The sequence below is a fragment of the Ovis aries genome, chromosome 4 (genome assembly GCF_016772045.2).
Source record: "Ovis aries strain OAR_USU_Benz2616 breed Rambouillet chromosome 4, ARS-UI_Ramb_v3.0, whole genome shotgun sequence".
Classification (NCBI taxonomy): Eukaryota; Metazoa; Chordata; class Mammalia; order Artiodactyla; family Bovidae; genus Ovis; species Ovis aries.
Genome location: NC_056057.1, coordinates 67,829,924 through 67,853,769, shown reverse-complemented (window position 1 = coordinate 67,853,769; position 23,846 = coordinate 67,829,924). Strand labels below are relative to the sequence as shown.

Sequence of the window (23,846 nt, the reverse complement as noted above, 5' to 3'; positions counted from 1 at the left end):
GGTGGTAATCCTGTTTGCTGATGATTGGGTTTGTATTTTGGTTTTGTTTATTGCATGGATGAGGCGTTGTGCACAGGGTGCTACTGGTGGTTGGGTGATGCAGGGTCTTGTATTCAAGTGGTTTCCTTTGTGTTAAGTTCTCACTATTTGATTCTCTCTAGGGTTAGTTCTCTGGTAGTCTTGGTCTTAGAGTCAGTGCTTCCGCTCCAAAGGCTCAGGGCTTGATCTCTGGTCAGCAATGAAGATTCCACAAGTGGTTTGTTATGGCGTTAAGGGAGATTAAAACAAATATCCAAAAACGAGAAACCAAAGATGAACCCCAGACAAATGGCCGTTACAAAATCAGGCAAATAATAATTAAAATAATGGAATGTACACATATACATATACACCCATGAGCAAAGTGAAAACAGTTCAAAAAAATAAAGTATAGTAGATTGACCCAGTGAACAAAGTAAATAAAAAATTATATTACTATTTAAGAACAAAACTAACTAAAGCACAGACTGGAAAACAAAACTAAAGCAAGGTGCCAAGTTGGTAAAGCAATGAAAATAAAACTAACAAATATGTTGAGAGGAAAGGAAAGAAAGAAAGGATATGCAAAGTTAAATAGAGGTAGATGAAGAAGATTTATATACATTAAAGATTAACTGCAAGAGGAAAAGAACAGTAGGAAAGGCAAACAAAGGAGTAAATGTAGAAAAAACATAATAGGTTTTTCCAAAAAATTAAAAATTAAATTATAAAAAAGAAAAAAAAATGGAAGAAGAAAGAAAAAAGGGAAAAAAAGGAAAATTCCACAGAACTGCAAAAGCCCAATGTAGAGGCAGAGGCTTAGAGCAACAATAAAAAGTGTGACTGAATATACGCATATACATATACACCCATAAACAAAATCAAAACAGTTCAACAAAAATAAAGTACAATAGACCGACCTGGCAAACAAAGGAAACCGAAAATTATATCTACCAGAACAAAACTAACTTAAGCACAATCTGTAAAACACAACTAAAGCAAGGTGCCAATTGGGGAATAAAGCAATGAAAATAAAACTAACAAATATGTTGAGAGGAAAGGAAAGAAAGAAAGGAAAGAATAGGTACGTGAAGTTAAATAGTGGTAGATGAAGATTTATATACATTAAAGATTAACTGCAAGGGGAAAAGAACAGTAGGAAAGACAAACAGGAGTAAATGTAGAAAAAATATAATAGGTTTAAAAAGTTAAAAATTAAAATTATAGAAAAGAAAAAAGAAGAAAGAAAAAAAGGGAAAGAAAGGAAAACGCCACAGAACTGCCAAAGCCCAACATAGAGGCAGTGGTTTATAACAACAATAAAAAGTGTGACTGAATATACACATATACACCCATAAGCAAAATCAAAATAGTCCAACAAAAATAAAGTAGAATAGATTGACTGGCGAACAAAGGAAATAAAAAATTATATCTACCAGAACAAAACTAACTAAAGCACAAACTGGAAAAGAAAGCTAGAGCAAGGAGCCAAGTGGGAATAAAGCAATGAAAATAAAACTAACAAATATGTTGAGAGGAAAGGAAAGAGAGAAAAGAAGGAAACAATAGATCTGCAAAGTTAAATAGGGTTAGACAAATAAGATTGTATACAGTAAAGATTAACTGCAAGGAGGAGAGAACAGTAGGAAAAGCAAGCAAAGGAATAAATGTCTAAAATATAATAATAGGTTTTAAAAATTAAAGCAAGAAAGGAAAACGTCACAGAACTACAAAAGCCCAAGGTAGAAAACTCAAAAGCTTAATTAGATTTCACAGTGCCAGTGAAATCAACAACTACAACGGGGCGGGATGGGGGTGAGGGAAGGAAAACAAGAGAAAAAAAATCCAAAAGAATCTACAGAGCAAGTCAAAACATAAGAATAATAAATATTTTTCTTAAGTCACTGCTGTCAGAGTCCTTTCCCTCACTGGGAGTCACAGTCCACCTCACCTCCCTAGGATGCCCTCCAACACTGTGCTGATCTCTGGACATGCTATAGGGGCATCTGAGATTCTAATCTGGTCCTGCTCCTATGTGTTCTTGCCTCTGATGTCCACAGCTATCAGAACTAGCGCGTTTTCTTTTGTGGGAGCTCGCAATGATCTTTTGTATATTCCATGGACAGAGTCTGCCTAGTTGGTCCTGTGGATTTAATCTGCAGCTTGCACAGCTGGTGGGAAAGTTGGGTCTTCTTCCTTAGCCACACTGCCCCTGGGTTTCAATTGTGGTTTTATTTCCACCTCTGCATGTGGGTCATCCACTGGGGTTTGCTCCTGAGGCTGCCCTGAAAGACTTGGGTTTGCCCCTGTGAGGGTCAGGTGTGGAGGTGGTGCAGCTGCTTGGTCACAGGGGTTCTGGCGGCAGCAGGTACTCAGGGGAGTTGGCGGCTAGGGCAGCAGGAAATATAGTGCTCTAGAAGGGTATGCAACCAGTATTGGGCAATATGCTCCAGTATTCTTGCATGGAGAATCCCCTGCCCTGACAGGCCACAGTCTACAGGGTCACAAAGAGCTGAACATGACCAAAGCGACCCTTTGTGCATAGACTCGACTTTTTTTTGCCTGTGGCAGCTCTGCCCTAGTGAAAGTTGAGCGCACAGGTGGTGCAGCTGCTTGGCTTGCGGGGACTCTGGCGGCACCAAGTGTGCAGGGACAGGGACTGCCTCCGCCGCAGGAGTTACGGCCCTATCAGAGTCTTTTTTCGAGCCTCTTGTAGCTGGCAATAAGAAGGCATCTTTGGCCAGTCTTTCTCCATAGCTCCTCCCATTCAGGCACTTAGAGAACTCCCTTGCCCGGGCTCCTTCTCTGTTCCATGCATCAGGCACATAGAGGGGCCCCCTTGGCTGGGGTCCTAGTCTGCAGATTGGCGTGTCAGGCACTTAAAGGAGCACGCTGGGTGGCATTCTGCTCTGTAGTTCAGTGCATCAGGCATTTGATAGGCCAGGCTCTCTATTGTTCAGCTGCGGATGCTGGCCTGTGGGGAGAGAGAGGCTATGGTGATGGCTCCACCTGCTATGCGTGACTCAGCAATATCGCCTTGCTTCCATGGCTGCCAGGCTTTCCTCCACCGACATTTCCCACCACAACCTCCTCCTTCACATCCCCTTGATCCGTCTCTCCACAGTCAACATCAGCCCCTGCCCTGGGGTTGCTCCACAGTCCCCAAACCCCAGCTCCCAGAAGGCCCTCCTCCCTGTCCGCGGAATGTGTGGCTGCGGCAAGACTGTCTGATTCTCATTACGTTTAGGCCGCCCCGGGTCAACTGTTTCAGCGTTAATGTTTCTCCTCTGACTCAGACAGTTGCCCCCTGCTTCAGTTCTCCCACCCGCCGAGGGCAGGTCCAGTCCTGCTAACTCTCCTGTTTTTCCGCCTGGTTCCTTCATCCTGCCGAGTTTTGCGTAGGTCTGCATATTCTTTTCCGCTGGTCAGGTACTCCTGTCCACTCTCAGCTGGTGTTCTGCATGCACTTTCTGAAGGTGTCTTCCTGATGTATCTGTGGAGAGAGATGTACTTCACATCCACCTACTCCTTCACCATCTTCTTCTTCCTAAGTTGTTTTTTTTTAATTGAAGTATAGTTGATTTACACGGTGTTAGATTCTAGTATACAGCAAAATGATTCAGTTATATATATATATAATATATATACACTTTTTCACATTATTTTCCATTATAGGTGGTTAGAATACATTGCAAACAGTTCTCTATATGAAACAGTAGGACCTTGCCATTTATGTTTTCTATATAGCAGTTTGTATCGGCTAATCCCAAACTCCTAATTGATCCCTTCCCCGCCCCCTTTCCCCTTTGGTACCAAAAGTTTGTTTCCTAAGTCTGTGAGTCTGTTTCTGTTTTGTAAGTAAGTTCATTCATTTCGTATTTTAGATTTCACATGTAAGTGATATCATATGGTGTTTGTCTTTGTCTGATTTATTTCACTTGGTATGGTAATCTCTAGGTCCAACCATGTAGCTGCAAATGGCATTATTTCGTCCTTCTTTATGTCTGAGGAGTATGCCGCTGTGTACACATACCACATCTTCTTTATCCGCTCATCTGTCGATGGACATTTAGGTTGCTTCCACGTCTTGGCTGTTGTGAGTAGTGCTACTGTGAACATAGGAGTGCGTGTATTGTTTTAAATTAGAGTTATTTCCAGATATATGCCCAGGAGTGGTTTTACTGGATCATATGATAACTCTTATTTTTAATTTTTTTAAGGAACCTCCATACTGTTTTCCATAGTGACTGTTCCAATTTACATGCCCACCAACCCAGTGTAACAAGAGTTCCCTTTTCTCTACACCCTCTCCAGTCTACAGTTTATTATTTGTATACTTTTTAATGATAGCCATTAAAGAGGAGAGTGAAAAAGCTGGCTTAAAACTCAACATTCAGAAAACTAAGATCATGGCATCTGGTCCCATCACTTAACGGCAAGTAGATGGGGAAACAATGGAAGCAGTGACAGATCTTATTTTCTTGGGCTCCAAAATCACCACAGATGGTGGCTGCAGCCATGAAATTAAAAGACACTTGCTCCTTGGAAGAAAAGCTGTGACCAACCTAGACAACATTAAAGAGCAGAGACATTACTTTGCCTACAAAGGTCCGTGTAGTCAAAGCTATGGTTTTTCCAGTAGTCATGTATGAATGTGAGAGTTAGACTATAAAGAAGGCTGAGTGCTGAAGAATTATGCCTTTGAACTGTGGTATTGGAGAAGACTCTTGAGAGTCCCTTGGACTGCAAGGAGATCCAACCAGTCCATCCTAAAGGAAATCAGTCCTGAATATTCAGTGGAAGGACTGATCCTGAAGCTGAAACTCCAATACTCTGGCCGCCTGATGTGAAGAACTGACTCACTGGAAAAGACCCTGATGCTGGGAAAGACTGAGGGCAGGAGCAGGGGATGACAGAGGATGAAATGGTTGGATGGCATCACTGACTCAATAGACATGAATTTGAGCAAGCTCTGGGAGTTGGTGATGGACAGGGAAGCCTGGCATGCTGCAGTCCATGGGGTTGCAAAGAGTCGGACACTACTGAGTGACTGAACTGATTCTGACCAGTGTGAGGTGGTACCTCATTACTGTTTTGATTTGCATTTCTCTGATAATTAGCGATGTTGAGCATTTTCTCATGTGCCTGTTGGCCATCTATATGTCTTCTTTGCAGAAATGCCTCTTTAGATCTTCTGCCCATTTTTTGATTGGGTTGTTTGGTTTTTGTTGTTGTATGAGCTATTTGTATATTTTGGAAATTAAGCCTTGTCAATCATATCATATGCAAATACTTCAGTTTATCTTAAAATTGATGGTTCAGTTCAGTTCAGTCGCGTTGATGGTATCTGATGGTTAATTTTTTGTGTCAACTCACCTGGGCCATGGAGTGCGCAGACATTTGACGAATCATCATTCTGGTTGTGTCTGAGGGTGTTTCTGGATGGGATTAACATTTGAATTGGTAAACATAGTAAAGTAGATTGCTTTTCCTAACGTGAATGGGTCCCATCCAAAGACATAAATAGAACAAAAAAGGAGTAAGGGGTAATAGCTCTTCCTGCTTGACAGTTGAGCAGGAACTTTGGTCTTTTCCTGTTTTTTCACTCTCGCTGAAACTTTAACTCTTCTTGGGTCTCAAGCCTCCTGACTTTGGACTGGAATTGCTAGTTGGCTCTCCTGATTCTCTAGCTTGCTGACTGCAGGTGTTGGAATTTCTCAGGCTCTATAAGGATGAGCAAATTCCTTATAATAAATTGTGTGTAGATATGCCTACATATTATTGGTTCTCTTTCTCTGGAGAATGAAGACTAATGTAGGTGAGGTCTGAAATTTGATAAAATATGATCGTTGAGGGTACATTGAATTCCCTCTACTTGAGAGTCATGGTGGGTTTGGAGAATGTTTCACACCGAACATAATCATGGAACTTCAGTTGTAAGTGCGAAGATGCTGCTGTTCTATACCAGGATAGCTATCTGGCAATGGGGAGTCAGGGTTTGGGAGTTGTTACGCCAGGAGGGACAGTGTTAGAAAGACAGTTTTCTTCCCAGCTCTGTTGTATACTTCTTCTGTGACTTTAGGTAGGTCACTTAATCTGTCTGGGATTGTTTTCCTTTTCTGTGAAAGAGCTGGTTGGACTAGGTGATTTCAAACTCCCTTTTCATTTCTCAGTCTTGGCAGTTGATTCTTCTGTTTCAGTGAGGGGAGATGCATAAGGTGTAAATAATGACTTGCAGAGGGCTCCAGTATCACCAGTAATATCCAGCTCCTGGAGTGCTGATTGATCAGTTTGATTTCTTGAACTGTAATGTTTGTGTCAAGAACAGTAGCTTTCAGGTTTGTTTGCATAGAATTTGAAACCAGGGCCAGGAAGCATCACTTTCTGAAACAAAATTTACAAGTTCATCCCAAGAGGTTTTCCATCCAATAATTGACTTGTGTGGGTGTTGAGTTAAGGCCTTGGGACTCCTGACATCTAGTAAAGGGTCTAGGTCCTTCCCTGTCAGTGGTTCCCTGACATTACTATTTTGACATCAGTAGATGACTTACGTATTTACTTGGTGTGAATCTGTCCCCAACGGCCCATCAGGTATGTACCTGAGCCGCCCTTGGGGCCCTGCCCAAAGTCCCTACCAACCTTCTCTCTGACTGTCTCAGCCATAGAAGAGTCCAGTGAGAGAAATGTATCCTTAAAGGGCTGTGGCATTTCAGAGAGAGAGAAAAAAAAAAAAATCTGACAGAGGAGACTGACAAGGCTTACGCAAGAGATAGTCAGGGATGACATTTTAGGAAGAAGTCCAATTTGAGCGAAAGCTCTGAAGCAAGAATACAAGTGAGTTTGGTGTGACTAGAATATAGGTTGTGTAAGAGGACTAGATAAGATGTGAGTTCCCACTGAATACGATTTGTCCTCTGAAATTCTCTGAAGTAAAAACAGTTAAGCTCATGAATGTTTTAAGATTACTCCATTTCAGTGGATCAGCACCAAATAGTAAATTAAAGTTGTCTTTTCCTAGAAATCATATGACCCTAGGCAGGCCTGTTAGATAGCACTTTGTGTAATGTTGAAAGGTCAGTATAATCCTTTGTCTCATTTTTAGGTTCAGAATAATTTTTCTTAACCAGAGGGGAAGAGAGCAAGTGTGTTAACAATAATGTTTGGAAAACAACTATCTTTAATATTAGAAAAATTAAAAACCAAAGATTACTAGTACTGTATTAGGGGGGGAAAGGAATAAAAATCATTAGTAATCCCATTACTTAGAGAATCATCATTATATTTATTGCTGCTCCTTCTAGACGTCTATGCAAAAATGAGATCAGATATACAGATCTCTTCTAGCTTCTTTTTTCCCATAGAATTTTCCCCCAGAAGGTAAGTTCCTTGGAGCTGGAATCCAGCATCCTTTGTTAGGTCCTATTCTGTGTCCTGGGAAGCAGTAATTGAGACCATGCTCTTGCTTCTGTTTGCAGGTTGGCAGCCTCGGTGGTTCCTTCTCTGTGGAGGGATATTATCTTACTATGATTCTCCTGAAGATGCCTGGAAAGGTTGCAAAGGGAGCATCCAGATGGCAGTCTGTGAAATTCAAGGTGAGAAGCCAAGAGATTTGCAGGGTTTATTTTTGTTTCTCCCCCAAGATTAAAAAAAAAAAGGCATTGGTTTCTTAGGCCTTTCTGTGCTGCTTCCAAAGTATAGACAAAGATATGTTATGTTTCCCCCCTCAAGAAAAACCTTGCAAGGAAGATCTCAAACTGCAGGCAGTTTTTACAGGAAGATTGGTTAAGAGGTAGTGAAAATAAGTGAGAGCAGTTTATTAGTCACACATCTAGTACCGTGCTCACCTGGCACTGGAGGCAGTTTTCTAACCTTGTGTTTTTACTGTAACATCAAACACTTCTGTGTTTGAATCAGGACACACACCTACCTTCTCACCACCACGACCATACTCTAAACTAAACAAGCAAACACCTAGCAGACCTACCAACAGCCTTTACTTCTTGGTTTTAGGAATCTTAGGATGTGCTGGGAGGGTGTGGCTCAGAAACTGATTAGAACGGAATTAGGGGCACACGACTTGGAGGGTGAAGGAGAGTGTGGCTTGCTTGTTTCTTCTCCTAAAGGCTCTAAGGGAATTGTAACATTTTTTACATAATGAGTGAAGAAAGGTAGAAAAGGAAAAGTACTGTGTTTTTGATTGCTTTCCAGTTGTCACATTTTTAATATGACACGTAAAGGAAGGTAGAAGAGTAAAAACACTCTGTTCAGTTGCTTTCCAGTAACCCAAGGAGATAAAGAGCACATCCTTACTTGTTTGCATCAAGCCTTTTTGGCTTCAGAGCAGCATGCTTTACACACACACAGGCCAAATGAGAGATTTTTCCTCTCTGCGCTTCTAAAAGATACTGAGGAAATTTAAGTGCTTCTTTTTTAGGCCAAAGTCTTGGTGAGACCTTGGAGCCAATTGCAAAGTTTTCCTTCTTCATCAGCAGAGACCTCTAGGAAGAGATAAATAAACCAGGAGAAGTTGTGAGGGCTGGCATCCTCTTTTGGAAGAAGTCCTCAGTGACTGGCCCCAGTAAAGCTCAGGAGTTTGGGTAGAGTGGAGGCTACCCAGACAGGGCTCTTCTGGGTTTCTGACCTCCCTCTGCCTTGCTCCCAGTTCATTCTGTAGATAACACACGCATGGACCTGATCATCCCTGGGGAGCAGTATTTCTACCTGAAGGCCAGAAGTGTGGCTGAGAGACAGCGGTGGCTGGTAGCCTTGGGGTCAGCCAAGGCTTGCCTGACAGACAGTAGGACCCAGAAGGAAAAAGGCAAGTATTGGTTGTCCTCTGGCCTGGGAACCTGGAAATCACCTGGTGGCATCTCTGGCTTCCCATATTTGTTAGCTTACTTCTGACCACCTAGCCACAGCCAGCTTTTTATGTCATGCAAGTGCTGTACATCTCAGTGGAACTTAAACAACCTGTACCTGACTCTTCTCTCTTAGCATGTCATAGTAGAAAGAGGGCAGGTTTTAGAGCCAGACACAACTGGGTTCAAATCATGGCTTTGGAGGGTACTGGCTTTGTGACCTTGGCATAGGACCTCTCTCATCTTTAGTTTCCTTATGTTTTAGAAAGAGTTAATTACCTGCCTTACAAGAATTACCATGAGGATCAGTGATGATATAAAACTGCCTAGTACCTTGTCTGGCACATTGTTGACTTTTGGTAAAGGGTAGCTGAGCCAGAGAAGCCTTGGATCTGAGTGTTTGTTGCACTAACACCCCACTTTCCCCTCCTTTGTCCTGGGGTGGATGGCTGCTTAATTGTCAGATTCCTGCTTAATGCTCATTAACTCAACATCATTAGGTCTCCTGAGAACCATGGCATAACTTTCTCTCTGTCCTGGGTCACGAGGGCCAGAGCTTACTGCCTGAGCTCTGCCTTCCGACCCTGTATCCCTGAGTGTATACCTGGAAAGATTGGTAGGAGAGAGAGGGGCCTCTGGGAAAAGTGTTTCAAGGATGTTTCTCGTGACACATAACGGCAGATGTGCTTCACTTTTCAGGTAGACACGTAAAATGGCCTCCTGGTTGGTTTTTAACGCTGAAATACTGGAGTGGGTAGCCTATCCCTTCTCTAGCAGATCTTCCAGACCCAGGAATCGAACTGGAGTCTCCTGCATTGCAGGCCAATTCTTTACCAGCTGAGCTACAAGGGAAGCCCTTTTAATGCTAAGTCAAAAGCAAAATCTTGACTCTGTGAGCTCTGACTCATAGCAGGTAGAATGTGCCAGCTTTTTCACAGAGAAGAAAACAGAGGCAGTAATGACTATAACCAAGCCCTTAGTGCCAGGGTGAATGGAGTGCCAAACTAGTGAAGAAGCAGCAGGCGTGCAGAGGGTGCCATTTGCCTTTCCAGGCAGCATGCTGGACCAGTCCTCTGATTCATGAGCTACCTTGTTAGTGGTAATTGCATGTTACAGACCACTGCTTCCCAGTTTTGTGCACCAGCAGATAGATAGCTGTGACCCCATTTTACAGATAGAAAAACTGTGCCAGAACTGAGCTCAAAACTCTGAACCTTTGACTCTGTTCCCAGTTCTGACACAATTGAATCAGAGGTATATGTCTCCTTCCTGAACTGGTGATTATTAAGATGATGCTGTGAAAGTGCTGCACTCAATATGCCAATAAATTTGGAAAACTCAGCAGTCGCCACAGAACTGGAAAAGGTCAGTTTTCATTCCAATTCCAAAGAAAGGCAATGCCAAAGAATGCTCAAACTACCGCACAATTGCACTCATCTCACACGCTAGTAAAGTAATGCTCAAAATTCTCCAAGCCAGGCTTCAGCAATACGTGAACCATGAACTCCCTGATGTTCAAGCTGGTTTTAGAAAAGGCAGAGGAACCAGAGATCAAATTGCCAACATCCTCTGGATCATGGAAAAAGCAAGAGAGTTCCAGAAAAACATCTATTTCTGCTTTATTGACTATGCCAAAGCCTTTGACTGTGTGGATCACAATAAACTGTGGAAAATTCTGAAAGAGATGGGAATACCAGACCACCTGACCTGCCTCTTGAGAAATCTGTATGCAGGTCAGGAAGCAACAGTTAGAACTGGACATGGAACAACAGACTGGTTCCAAATAGGATAAGGAGTACGTCAAGGCTGTATACTGTCACCCTGCTTATTTAACTTAGATGCAGAGTACATCATGAGAAACGCTGGACTGGAAGAAGCACAAGCTGGAATCAAGATTGCTGGGAGAAATATCAATAACCTCAGATATGCAGATGACACCCCCCTTATGGCAGAAAGTGAAGAGGAGCTAAAAGCCTCTTGATGAAAGTGACAGTGGAGAGTGAAAAAGTTAGCTTAAAGCTCAACATTCAGAAAACGAAGATCATGGCATCTGGTCCCATCACTTCATGGGAAATAGATGGAGAAACAGTGGAAACAGTGTCAGACTTTATTTTTTTGGGCTCCAAAATCACTGCAGATGGTGACTGCAGCCGTGAAATTAAAAGACGCTTACTCCTTGGAAGAAAAGTTATGACCAACCTAGATAGTATATTCAAAAGCAGAGACATTACTTTGCCGACTAAGGTCCATCTAGTCAAGGCTATGGTTTTTCCTGTGGTCATGTATGGATGTGAGAGTTGGACTGTGAAGAAGGCTGAGCGCCGAAGCATTGATGCTTTTGAACTGTGGTGTTGGAGAAGACTCTTGAGACTGCAAGGAGATCCAACCAGTCCATTCTGAAGGAGATCAACCCTGGGATTTCTTTGGAAGGAGTGATGCTAAAGCTGAAGCTCCAGTACTTTGGCCACCTCATGTGAAGAGTTGACTCATCGGAAAAGACTCTGATGCTGGGAGGGATTGAGGGCAGGAGGAGAAGGGGACGACCGAGGATGAGATGGCTGGATGGTATCATGGACTCGATGGACGTGAATCTGAGTGAACTCTGGGAGTTGGTGATGGACAGGGAGGCCTGGTGTGCTGCAATTCATGAGGTCGCAAAGAGTCGGACACGACTGAGCGACTGAACTGAACTGAGCTGAGTCAAGAAATAATGTAGATTACTTCAGAAGGCTAGGAATCTCCTTTTTTCTGTTTTTCTTGCTCCCATAACTTCAGTTATATAGTATCTGTAGCCCATAATATAAACATCTGACTTTGAACATAGATTATATTTTATCTGTATAGTATACTAACTAGTATATCAGTTATTTATTCTGATAATTGCATTTTCATCATTTTGTTATTTAGAGTTTGCTGAAAACACTGAAAACTTGAAAACCAAAATGTCAGAATTAAGACTCTACTGTGATCTTCTTGTTCAGCAAGTAGATAAAACGAAAGAAGTGACCGCAGCTGGTGTGTCCAGTTCTGAGGTAAAACACCATTTGTCTTTGAAAAGTAGCACCAGGTGTTGCCTACTGGTGATGCACCTTCTTACATAATCCATACCTCGGAATGTGCTGTTTTTCACAGAAAAAAAGTGATAGACTTAAACAAAGAGAAGAAATGTATGCATTTCAGCATATGGAAGCATATAGTGTTCCTTCCTGGGAAGAAAATTCAGGATTAATTGATAATATTTGGAACTTTTAATTTTAGTACTAATGTACTCGAATAAGTGTCTTCTCAGTTTGCATAACTTTAAAAAATACAGCTTTAACTGTCTGACAGCGCCATTTCTGTGCTACTGATGTGGCTCCTAAGATGACAGCATCTTGCATGTCAGGTATGTGTATCTGTTACCTCTTTTGAGACTGTAACAGGGTTTGTTTCACCAGAGTAGACATTCTGCTTTAGTGTAGACTAGCACTTTCAAAGATAGAGATACAGCTTTATTTCTCTCCATCGTCAGCAAGGATTGAAACCTTTATCACTTATTAATGAAATTATTATTTTCTCATTCTAAAACATATATTAAAAGATGTATCTGATGTTAATCTATGTATTGAATGGTTCACATTAACCAGGGAGAGGTCTCTGCTCTGCTCTCAAAGAAGCTCTCTGAGAAACGGTGCCGACAAAAATGAAGAATCTGCAGATTATAATTAATAGTTTTAAATTACTTAGGGAATATAGCATTATGCTACTAATAGTATAGTGCTCTAAGTTTTTCTAATAAAAGTGTTTTAGCTCACTTTCGTTCATTCTTTGGGGTGAGGGGAGGTCTCTTACTAATTCAGCGTGTTACGCACAAGACACCGTGCTGCGGGAGGGCAGCAGGAGGGCCACCAAAACATTTCAGTCCTGCTTTTGGGATGTTAGAACCTAGAGCAGTGATTATCCAGCCAGAGCAGTTTGCCCCTCAGGAGACATCGGGCCATGTCTAAGACAGTTTTGGTTATCACTACTGACGGAGTGCTGTTGGCCTCTAAGGGAGAGAGGTCAGATGGCCAGATGCTGCTTGCTATCTGGAAGGGACAGGAGAGCCATTCCCCCTCCATCTCCTCCTCCAATAATTAGCCAGCCCCAAATGCCAGTGGAGCCAAGGAAGAGAAGCCCTGGTCTAGAGGGAAAGGAGAAAGTGAATGCAGCAACTTTTAATTCAGAAGTGTTTATAGTAAGTGTTTAATTCAAAAGTGTTTGTATTAGTAGTGTTTATAGTAAGTGCCTTGGAAACTTGCTAATAAAACTGTGGCTATGGTATTGTGATTTATTGTTGTTGTTCAGTTGCTAAGTCATATCTGACTCTTTGAGATCCCATGGTCTGCAGCCTGCCAAGCTCCTCAGTCCTTCAGTATCTCCTGGAGTTTGCTCAAATTCATGTCCATTGATTTGGTGACACTATCTCACCATCTCATCCTCTGCCACTTCATTTTCCTTTTACCTTTAATCTTTCCCATCATAAGGGTCTTTTCTGGTGAGTCAGCTCTTTTACATCAGGTGGCCAAAGTATTTGAGCTTCAGCATCAGCCCTTCCAATGAATATTTAGAGTTGGTTTCCTTTGAGATTAACTGGTTTGATATCCTCTTTGCAGTCCAAGGGGCTCTCAAGAGTCTTCTCCAGCACCACAATTTGAAGGCGTCAATTCTGATACCTTCAGCTTTCTTTATGGTCCAACTTTCACATCTGTACATGACTACTGAAAAAACCATACCTTTGACTATATGGACCTTTGTTGGCAAAGTGACATCTCTGCTTTGTTATACACTGTCTAGGTTTGTCATAGCTTTCCTTCCAAAGAGCAGGTGTCTTTGAATTTCATGGCTGCAGTCACCATCACATTGATTTTGGAACCCAAAAAAGACAGTTTGTCATTACTTCCACTTTTCCCCTTCTATTTGTCATGAGGTGATAGGACTGGATGCCATGATGTTCATTTATGAATGTTGGATGTTAAGCAAGCTTTTTCACTCTTCTCTTTCACCCTCATCAAGAGGATCTTTAGTTTCTCTTCACTTTCTGCTGTTAGAGTGGTATCATCTGCATATCTGAGGTTGTTGATATTTGAGCTGGCAGTCTTGATTCCAGCTTGGATTCTTCCATTTTGGCATTTCACATGATGTACTCTGTGTAGAAGTTAAATAAGCAGGATGACAATATACAGTCTTTGTCTTAATCCTTTCCCAATTTGGAACCAGTTCTAACTGTTGTTTCTTGACCTGCACACAGGTTTCTCGGGACAGGTAAGGTGGTTTGGTATTCCCATCTCTTTAAAAATTTTTCAGTTTGTTGTACATAGTCAAAGGCTTTAGTATAGTGAAGCAGAAGTAGGTGTTTTTCTGGAATTCCCTTGCTTTTCTTTATGATCCATTGAGTGTTAGCAATTTGATCTCTGGTTCCTCTGCCATTTCTGAACCCAGCTTGTACATCTGGAAGCGCTCGGTTCTTGTACTGCTGAAGCCTCTCTTGAAGAATTTTTAATATAACCTTACTAGTATGTGAAATTGGCACAACTGTATGGTAGTTTGAACATTCTTTGGCATTGCTTTTCTTTGGGATTGGAATGAAAACTGACTTGTGGCTCAGTTGATGAATCCACCTGCAATGCAGGAGACCTGGGTTTGGTCCCTGGGTTGGGAAGATCCCCTGGAGGAGGGCATGGCAGCCCACTCCAGTTTTCTTGTCTGGAGAATCCCCATGAACAGCAGAGCCTGGTGAACTACAGTCCATGGAGTGGCAAAGAGTTAGACATGACTGAGCAACTAAGCACAGCACATAGCCACTGCTGAATCTTCCAAATTTGCTGATATATTGAGTGTAACAGCACTTTCACAGCATCATCTTTTAGGAATTAAAATAGCTCAGCTGAAATTCCATCACGTCCACTAGCTTTGTTCATAGTAATTCTTCTCAAGGCCCACTTGACCCCACACTTTAGGATGTCTGGCTCTAGGTGAGTGACCGTACCTTCGTGGTTATCCAAGTTATTAAGATCTTTTTTGTACAGTTCATCTGTGTATTCTTGCCACCTCTTCTTAATCTCTTCTGCTTCTGTTAGGTCCTTACTGTTTCTGTCCTTTATTGTGTCCATCCTTGCATGGAATGTTCCGTTGATATCTCCCATTTTCTTGAAGACATATTTGTCTTTCCTGGGTCTCCTGCATTGGCAGGTGGATTCTCTGCTACTGAGTCAACAGGGAAGCCCTATTGTGGTTTATAATAAGAAATGTATGTTTGGTCTTTGGTTTTTGGCACAGACTTCTTAAAGTAACCATTGGAATTTCCTGTGCTGCAAGTGATCAAGATGTCTTTTGTTATGTTAATAAGGCAACTATTGAACAGTGCCTAAAGATGGAGGTTCTTGTTGACGGTAGACCCTACCAAGTAGTGTTGCAACTTTCTTTCCTACCCTCTCACCTCCTGGGAGGGGAGAGGGACTGAAGATTGACCTCAGTCACCCTTGGCCAGTGATTTAATCAATCGTGCTTTAATGAAACTTCAAAGCATGGGGTTTAGAAAGCTCTTGAGTTGGTAAATAGTGTTGACTGGGGAGAATGGCACACTCAAGGGAGCATGGAAGCTCCAAGCCTGTTCCCACATGCCTTGTCTTGTGCATCTCTTCCATCTTGCTGTTCCTGAGTTATACCCTTGTATGATAAACCAGTGATCTAGTAAGTAAAATGTTTTTCTTAGTTCTGTGAGCTGCTCTGGTAAAGTAGTTAAACACAAGGAGAGGGTTGTTGGAATCTTCAGTCTATAGTAGGTCAGTCAGTAGCACAAGTGACACCCTGAACTTGCCATTGGTGTCTGAAGTGGGGGTAGGAAGCAATCTTGTAGGACTGAGCATGTAACCTATGAGACCTGACACTATTCCAGGTAAATTGTGTGGAACTGGAGGACACCTGGCTGGTGTCCAAGAATTTCTTGGTGGTGTGGGAAAAAAATCACACGTTGTAAATGGTATCTGAATCATAGTGGTTCATAACCATTAACATCTCACTTGTTAGAAATAATAAATTTAAAAAATATAGGGGCCATGGTTAAAGAACAAAATTCAACTGAGTAAAATTTAAAGATCTTACTGGCTTTATTCAGCAGTTCATGAATTGAGCAGCATCCAGTCCATCCAACAGCTAGAAAGGAGCTGTGAAGAGCTGTACCAGGCTAGAGATTTCTGTGGACCAAAGTGAGCAGGAACAAGGAAGTTAGAGTGGCTATTTCCTAAATGGTTAAAGCAAGGTTACTTTTCTTATATGGAGCAAAGGAAAGTCTTGGAGCCAGGTCAATAACTTGCACTGAGCAGGCAGGCACTGATTGGTTGACCTAGACCTGCCTTTTCTGGGAGGCCCAGCATAGAAATGGGGCTACATTTCTGGTTTGCTGATGTGAGGCTTAGCATGAGTGACTCCATCTTGGGCCAAATCTGATAGCTTTAACACCACTAAGATGTGGTTTCCATACTCTCTAATCTAGGGGTGGCCTGTTTTCTGAACAACTTATTAGTATCAATATCTAGTATCACCCTGAGAAAGTGAAATGATTTGGAGAAAAAAAAGGATTTGATGCTCTAAAGAATTCCAGTTGCAAAAACCTATTAGACTTATCTGTACTGAAAGCCAGAAAGCCCATTCTGAAAGCAAACAGTGTGATATTTGGTTTCTAATGCTTCTGTTCTTGAAGCTCGTTTTTTACTCAGAAAATGTTTTTCCATTGATCCCACTGGTCATCAATCCATGTGACTCTGTTTGGTGTCTGCCATCCCTTATAGACTAGAAACTCCATGTGGGCTCAGTGCCGGACATATTGCTGTCATAGGGAAGTTATTGCCTTCAGCTGGAGTGGTGGGTGAGCATGAAGGGCAGGCTAAGGGTAAGGCTTGTGTATGGATAATAGATAAACTAGACTTGTTTAGTCCTTTTCTTTTATAACTGGTACACATATTTGTCCAGCAAAATAGATGGGATTGTTATTATTGTCGTTTTGTGGATAAAACCTCTAAGACTGTTCCACGATTGAGCTCTTTCCTTTTTGGCAAAGTAAAGGCACCTTCCACTCTGGTTGTTTCATAGGAGGGAATTGATGTGGGAACTCTGCTGAAATCAACCTGTAACACTTTTCTCAAGACTTTGGAAGAATGCATGCAGATTGCAAACGCAGCCTTCACTTCTGAGCTGCTCTACCGCACGCCTCCAGGGTCACCTCAGCTGGCCATGTTCAAGTCCAACAAGGTAACAGACCAGCTCAGCTTGGCTGCAGCAGGGCATAATGGAAAGTTAAGAAATTGGTAGACTGAGCTGCTATATAAGGAAGGCAACTGATGAGTTCCCTTTGGCAACTGCAGCGGACTTTGCTTTCTGTGCACTTTTATATCTGCCTTCAGTCCCTCATATCCCCTCAGGTACTGTTGGCAGTTTTACCACCTAGACATGTCTCTCTCTCTCTGATACAGCTGGCCTCTTTTCTCCAGCCTGCTTGTCCAGTGAGTCTAGTAGAGACTGGTGGTAACCTTGTAACTAACTGCCTTCTGCCTACTCTTCCAGGCAGTCTACAGTATTTCTATTCATGCAGTGTAAATTGGACCACCTAAAACTTTTGGTGATTCCCTCGTTACCTACAGGTTAAAGTCAGAATGTCGTAGCTGCTTCCCACATCACCAACCTTTTTTTCTTTTGTCATAACTGAGTTTAAACCTGTTAACTGCTTATAGCTCCCGCACTTCTTTGGGCCATTTCTCAGTACCAAGAATGCCCTTCTCACATGTCTTTCCCTGGTTAGCTTTTACTCATCTCTCAAAATTTAATCTCTTTCCCTGAATCCCTTAGTTGGGCTAAGAGTTCTTCCTCTACTCATACCCCTGTTTTAGCCTCAGTCTGTATTGAAATTACCTTGAGGGCAAGAACTCTATACTGTGAACCTTTATATTTCCAGTGTTTCGTAAAATACTGTATCATAGTTTGGTGTTTAATAATATTGTAATGAGTGTTATTGTAATTACAAGAAAGCCAAGCATTTGAATATGGTATTTAGGTCCTTCAAGAGACCATTTTTCTTTTTCTTGGAAATTTGAGTACCCTTATTTGAATAACTATGAAAGACTGGTTGGGTTCAGTGACTCCTTTCTTTTGGCAGGACCTAAAATGATTCCTCTTGAGTAAGGTGGTGTGTTATGATCATATTTACCACTCTCATATGGGATAAAACTCTAAATATATTCTATTGGGAGTTTTAACATGTGAACTTTCTTTTCTTTGCTTCTTTTAAAGATGAAACATCCTATTGTACCGATTCATAATTCATTGGAAAGGTACAGTAACAGTTTCTATTTTTTATTCTAAAAATATAAAAATAAGGATATCGGTATTCCTTGTTTTTTTTTTTTTAAAATAATATTTTTATCATGTGGTGGTTTTTCTCGTGGGTTGAGATGATACCAAGGGAAACAGTGTCTGATTTTCCTCTTTTGGGTGAGCCTGAAGCAATGCAAACTTCATTCAACACTGACTACTAGTGAAGAGGTTTGCATTTCCCCAGGATATGGATCTCGTGCATCTTGTCTAGTAACTTTTCATCTCTTTGGTGCCTCAGTGTTGGAACCTCCTCTCTTGTAGAGGAGCTGAGCATTGATTTAAGTGTGCTTCCCTGGTGGCTCAGACAGTAAAGCGTCTGCCTACAATGCGGGAGACCCAGGTTCAATCCCTGGGTCAGGAAGATCCCCTGGAGAAGGAAATGGCAGCCCACTACAGTATTCATGCCTGGAAAATCCCATGGACTAAGGAGTCTGGTGGGGTCCATGGGGTCGTAAAGAGTTGGACATGACTGCATGGCTTCACTTCACTTATCAGAGAAAAACAGTGCTATTTTGTTTAAAAATAAAAAGATAGCTTCACAGGTTGGAAAAAGGATATAATATAAAAATCTGAATTATTGGAAAAAAGTACATATTTACACAGTTGTGTTCCAGTTATTAAATAAGGTTTTTACTTGGTTATTATTTCATATAAGCATTTCCATATTTTGACATAGTCTGTGTATCTGTCTTTTCAAGTTATAATGTAAGATTTCATCTCTTTATATACTGTTTGCTTCTTTAGTACAAAGATTGTTCCTCAGTTTGGTTAACAATTTTCTCTTGACCTAAATATCTCTACAAGAAACATTTTGTAGTTTTTTTTTTCTTTTGAAAGTATTTCATCAATATATACTCATATTTTTAATTACTGAGTTGAAATATAGTGTCTTTTTTACAAAACAAATGGTTTTTCTGGAATCACCACATAGCTTGGACCTTTTCCCTTTATTCTTTTTTTCCCTGTTTAATTTTATTAGTATAATACTGGCAAGAATACTGAAGTGGATAGCCATTCCCTTCTCCAGGGGATCTTGCTAACCCAGGAGTCAAACCCCGGTTTCCTGCATTACAGGCAAATTCTTTACCATCTGAGCCGCCAGGGAAGCCCCCTAGAAGAAAGTGTCTCTGTTCTAATTTGGCTGAGTTTAGTTATGTATAAGGTGTTATGATTGTCCCTTAGACAGAATCAGCTATTTTGCTTGCATTTTGAGTAGCCTTTTGTGTTACCGTGAAGAGCAGCAGAGTCTCAGGATGTGTTGTGTCTTCCCAAGTTTTCCCTGTCTTCCTGGACCACAGCTTGTGGCTTCTAGTCAGTTAATTGCTAGGCAAACAAATGGGAGTAGTCAGTGATTTGAGACCTGAGAATAGGAACACCTCCCAGGGAGAAGCGGAGGAGAGTGAGAAAAGTGTTGAATGTGGCACCTATAGAAAAGCTGTTTGAAAACCAAAGAGCTGTCAGTGAATATTTCCTGTTGCTGGTGGGGAGCAGGAAGTTTGAATAAGCTTAGGGTGCATAAAGAGCCATTCCTGGTTTCTGAACTCCATCCTGGATTCAGGCCTGCTCCCAAACTCAGGAAGATACCTGTCTTGGAAGCAGGAGGGTGGGTGGGGTGAGAGATTTGGCTTGATTTAACAATTCTATTTTTTAATCAGTGTTAAAAGAAGTTGGTAATTGTGAACCCTTTCTTCCAAGCCTCAGAATAAGATCATCTGTGCAGTCTATTTATGACCAAGTAATTGGACTTTTTTCCTTTTAAAAAATTTTAGGCAAATGGAGTTAAACAGTTGTGAAAATGGATCTTTAAATATGGAAATAAATGATGATGAAGAAATCCTAGTGAGAAACAAGAGCTCCTTATGTTTGAAACCTGCAGAGACAGATTGCAGCGTATCAAGTGAAGAAAATACAGATGATAATATAACAGGTAAAAACAAAAAAGATGTGAAACAAACTATTGACTAAAAGCATCGTGGGGGTTTGATTCATTATCCATGATGTGATCCTTGATAGGGATTGACCTCAAGACAGTGTGCCAGGTAGCTCCTGAGGTTAGATAACACAGGTCACATGACACATCCTGCCATCCTGTCTGACCCTCGTCTTGAAAAAGCAGAACGAAGAGGGATTTTCCCACTCATTGTTCTTAGCTGTGATGTTCATGGGCTTCAGTGAGCTGTAGCTGTCTGTGCTGACTTTTTTTAGAGAGTGTGAGTGTTAGAGCCTTCTCAGAATTTCAGTCCTTTGAACATAGACTATGATGTGAAACTTAAGGGTCTGCAACATTATGGCAATTCAATTTTCCATGCTCCGGATTTCTGATGAGGCCTGAGGATGACAGAATTCACCAGCCACCATCAGATTTTCACCTGGCCTTTTCTGTGTTCATCAAACCAAGTTTCAAATTTAAGTAATAACCTGTAGTTGAAAATGCTGCCCTTTTGGATTTACTAATTTCATTGTCTCTAATCACTAAAACCAACTTCAGATCAGTCCATGACAGCCGTCTTAGAGCTTTTTATTGTGTCATAGTAAGTATTAAATAGTTTGCAAATACAATTTTTTAGAAAGTTTTCTCCTCATCTACTCTGGTGAGTAGAGGGAAGAAAAGATGCATCTTTATAGCTGTTAATCTGCACCTAGCAATCCATACATCACTGAAGTCTTATCCCTTGAGTAAATAATAAAGACAGGAGAATTTCAGTTAAGACAGTACTCTTGTTTATCTGACCCAGTAATTTTCTTCTAGGAATCTGTCCTCAGGGAATAGTCGATCTGAGGACAGGTATCTGTGGACAGGGATGACCTTTATGACGTTACAGTCACTTCTCATCATTCGTGGTAGTTGAGTTCTATACCATTACTGCAGACCCTGAACTAGCAAATATTGAACCGTTGCTCCTAGGGGAAACACATGGTTAGGTTCTTGAAAGCTTCCCAGGTGACACCGGCAGGAAAGAACCCGTCTGCCAGTGCAGGAGACGTAAGAGGCATGGGCTTGATTCCCGGGTCAGGAAGATCCCCTGCAGGAGGACATGGCAACCCTCTCCAGTATTCTTGCCTGGAGAATCCTATAGACAGAGGAGCCTGGGGGGCTACAGTCTATAGTATCGCAAAGAGTTGGACATAAAAAGACTCAGCACACACGCACATGTATAAAATAGATAACTAAGAAAACTCTACTGTATAGCACAAGGAATCTACTCAGTACTCTGTAATGACCTATGCTGCTGCTAAGTCACTTCAGTCGTGTCTGACTCTGTGTGACCCCATAGATGGCAGCCCACCAGGCTCCCCATCCCTGGGATTCTCCAGGCAAAAACACTGGAGTGGATTGCCATTTCCTTCTCCAATGCATGAAAGTGAAAGTGAAGTCACTCAGTTGTGTCCGACTCTTAGTGACCCCATAGACTGCAGCCTACCAGGCTCCTCCATCCATGGGATTTTCTAGGCAAGAGTACTGGAGTGGGGTGCCATTGCCTATATGGGAAAAGAATCTTAAAAAGAATGGATATATGTATATATAACTGATTCACTTTGCTTGTATACCTGAAACTAATACAACATTATAAATCAACTATACTCCAATAAAAATTTAAAAAAGAAAAGAAAAAAATATCCCTCCTTCCAAAGGGGGAAAAAAGGCTGTGTTTATATTGTTGACTCATTGACATTGAACCCACAGCATAGCACTATAACTCATGCCTGAACAAAGCTTATCTTATATAAGCTTACATATTAAATAACATGTGTTTTTTCCATAAGGCACATCACAGCCTTCTTTTGCTTAGAACACTAGAAAGCACTACTCTTGGAGAGCCTCTTAAACAGCAGAATCAACAATGAAATGCACACAAATGCAAAAAACATGGCACTAAATAAACACATTTGTGTACCGTATGAAAGGTTAAACAAGAAGGCAGTATCACCTTGTTTAGCCTCAGTTGGGAACAAGTGTGTGAGGTAACTCAATTTTTTTTTTACCACTCTGCACATGTCTCGAATGACTGCAAGAATGCCATAAGCATTGATTTTAGTATTATAAATAAACTTCAACAGGCAAGCAAATCTGCAAAGATAGAAAACACTAATAATGAGGCTCAACTCTATTTATAATACTAAAATTTTAGAAACCACCTAAATGCCCTCCACATAAGCATGATGCAATATTATATGATCATTAAAATCATGTTTTGAATTGTACTGAGTGATGATGAAAATATTTATATCAGTGAAAAGAAGCTGGGTGACAATCTACATATATTTAAACCCAGTTTTGTGTGTGATATATAATATTTCACTCATTGATTTTTCTTTGTTTACACTTTTCTGTGTTAGGAATGTTCGACAATGAATATGTGTATACCGTAATCTTTCTAATAAATAAGGGTTACTAATAGGTATCTTCTGCTATACAGTCCAAGGTGAGATGATGAAGGAAGATGGAGAGGAAAGCCTTGGAAATCATGACAGCGACTTGGCACAGCCTGAACTGCACTCCACAAGCAGCTCTCCAGAATCCCACTGGGAGGACCAAGAAGTCATCCCAACTTTCTTTAGTACCATGAACACCAGGTATTCTCTGCTCTTTCAAATCACTGACACTTGCATACCAGTCTTCCTCCAGAATAGAGATTGTGGCGTACCATGTGTCTGCTTTATTGTTCACCTTGTCTGAAGCAGTGGATAAGAAGGAATTGGATTGCAAGAATATATGCTGTCAATAAGTTTTAGCTTGCTTTGGTGAATTATCTTTGGAAAGTGATTTTATTAGACCATATTGTAATAGGAAAACAATCACTGGGTCATGTTTGTGAATAAGGCTAAATGATTTGTTCTCAGAGGCGCAGCTGTTTTCATGACTACCTCTGAACTGCAGAGCATGCTAATGTTGTATTTTTAATCTTTCCTCCTTTGTATCACTAAATTGTTTAGCTTTAGTGACATTGAACTTCTGGAAGACAGTGGCATTCCCACAGAAGCATTCTTAGCATCATGTTATGCTGTGGTTCCAGTATTAGGTAAGATTGCTAGATTTGCCTTAAATTCATTCGTCTCTGGAATCTGTTTCAATGAAGTTATTTTGTAGTAGAAATACATTGAACTATGTGTACAGTTAGATGACCCTTCTTACCTACCTCTTCATATCACCAGCCACATACAGTTAAAACTGTGTGACCTTAAGCATTATCACATATTTTCATTTCATTTCTAATTATGATTAATAATGATCCCAGAGGTGTGTAATGAAAAAAAGGAATTCTGTTTTCTAGAAATCATATTTAAGAGCAAAAGTGAAAGTATTAGTAGTTGAGGAACAGATCTTCAAATCCACTAGTAGTATGAAAATGGACATGAATTTGAACAAACTCTGGGAGATGGTGGAGGACAGAGGAGCCTAGCACACTACAGTCCACGGGGTCCCAAAGAGTTAGACACAGCTTAGCAAGTGAACAACAACAACACTATGAAAAAGCATTTTACCACCTAAAACGTTTTCAGATTAAAAAACGTTACGTATATAACTTTAAGTTTAAATTCCATTGACTTTTTATAGAGCCAGTAATACCAGGAATTGCTAAT

At 41.1% G+C, this 23,846-nt stretch overlaps 1 protein-coding gene across 1 annotated transcript in view; it reads left to right on the top strand.

The window, feature by feature from the left end:
• Nucleotides 1–23,846, top strand: part of PLEKHA8 (pleckstrin homology domain containing A8) — a 69,088-nt gene that overhangs the window by 16,359 nt on the left and 28,883 nt on the right. Inside the window, exons 2-9 of the mRNA XM_012176888.5 lie at nt 7,494–7,610; nt 8,681–8,836; nt 11,784–11,908; nt 16,986–17,144; nt 18,180–18,220; nt 20,033–20,190; nt 22,682–22,838; nt 23,199–23,284. Coding sequence (XP_012032278.1) covers nt 7,494–7,610; nt 8,681–8,836; nt 11,784–11,908; nt 16,986–17,144; nt 18,180–18,220; nt 20,033–20,190; nt 22,682–22,838; nt 23,199–23,284 — 999 coding nt within the window. The remainder of the gene's footprint in view (nt 1–7,493; nt 7,611–8,680; nt 8,837–11,783; nt 11,909–16,985; nt 17,145–18,179; nt 18,221–20,032; nt 20,191–22,681; nt 22,839–23,198; nt 23,285–23,846) is intronic.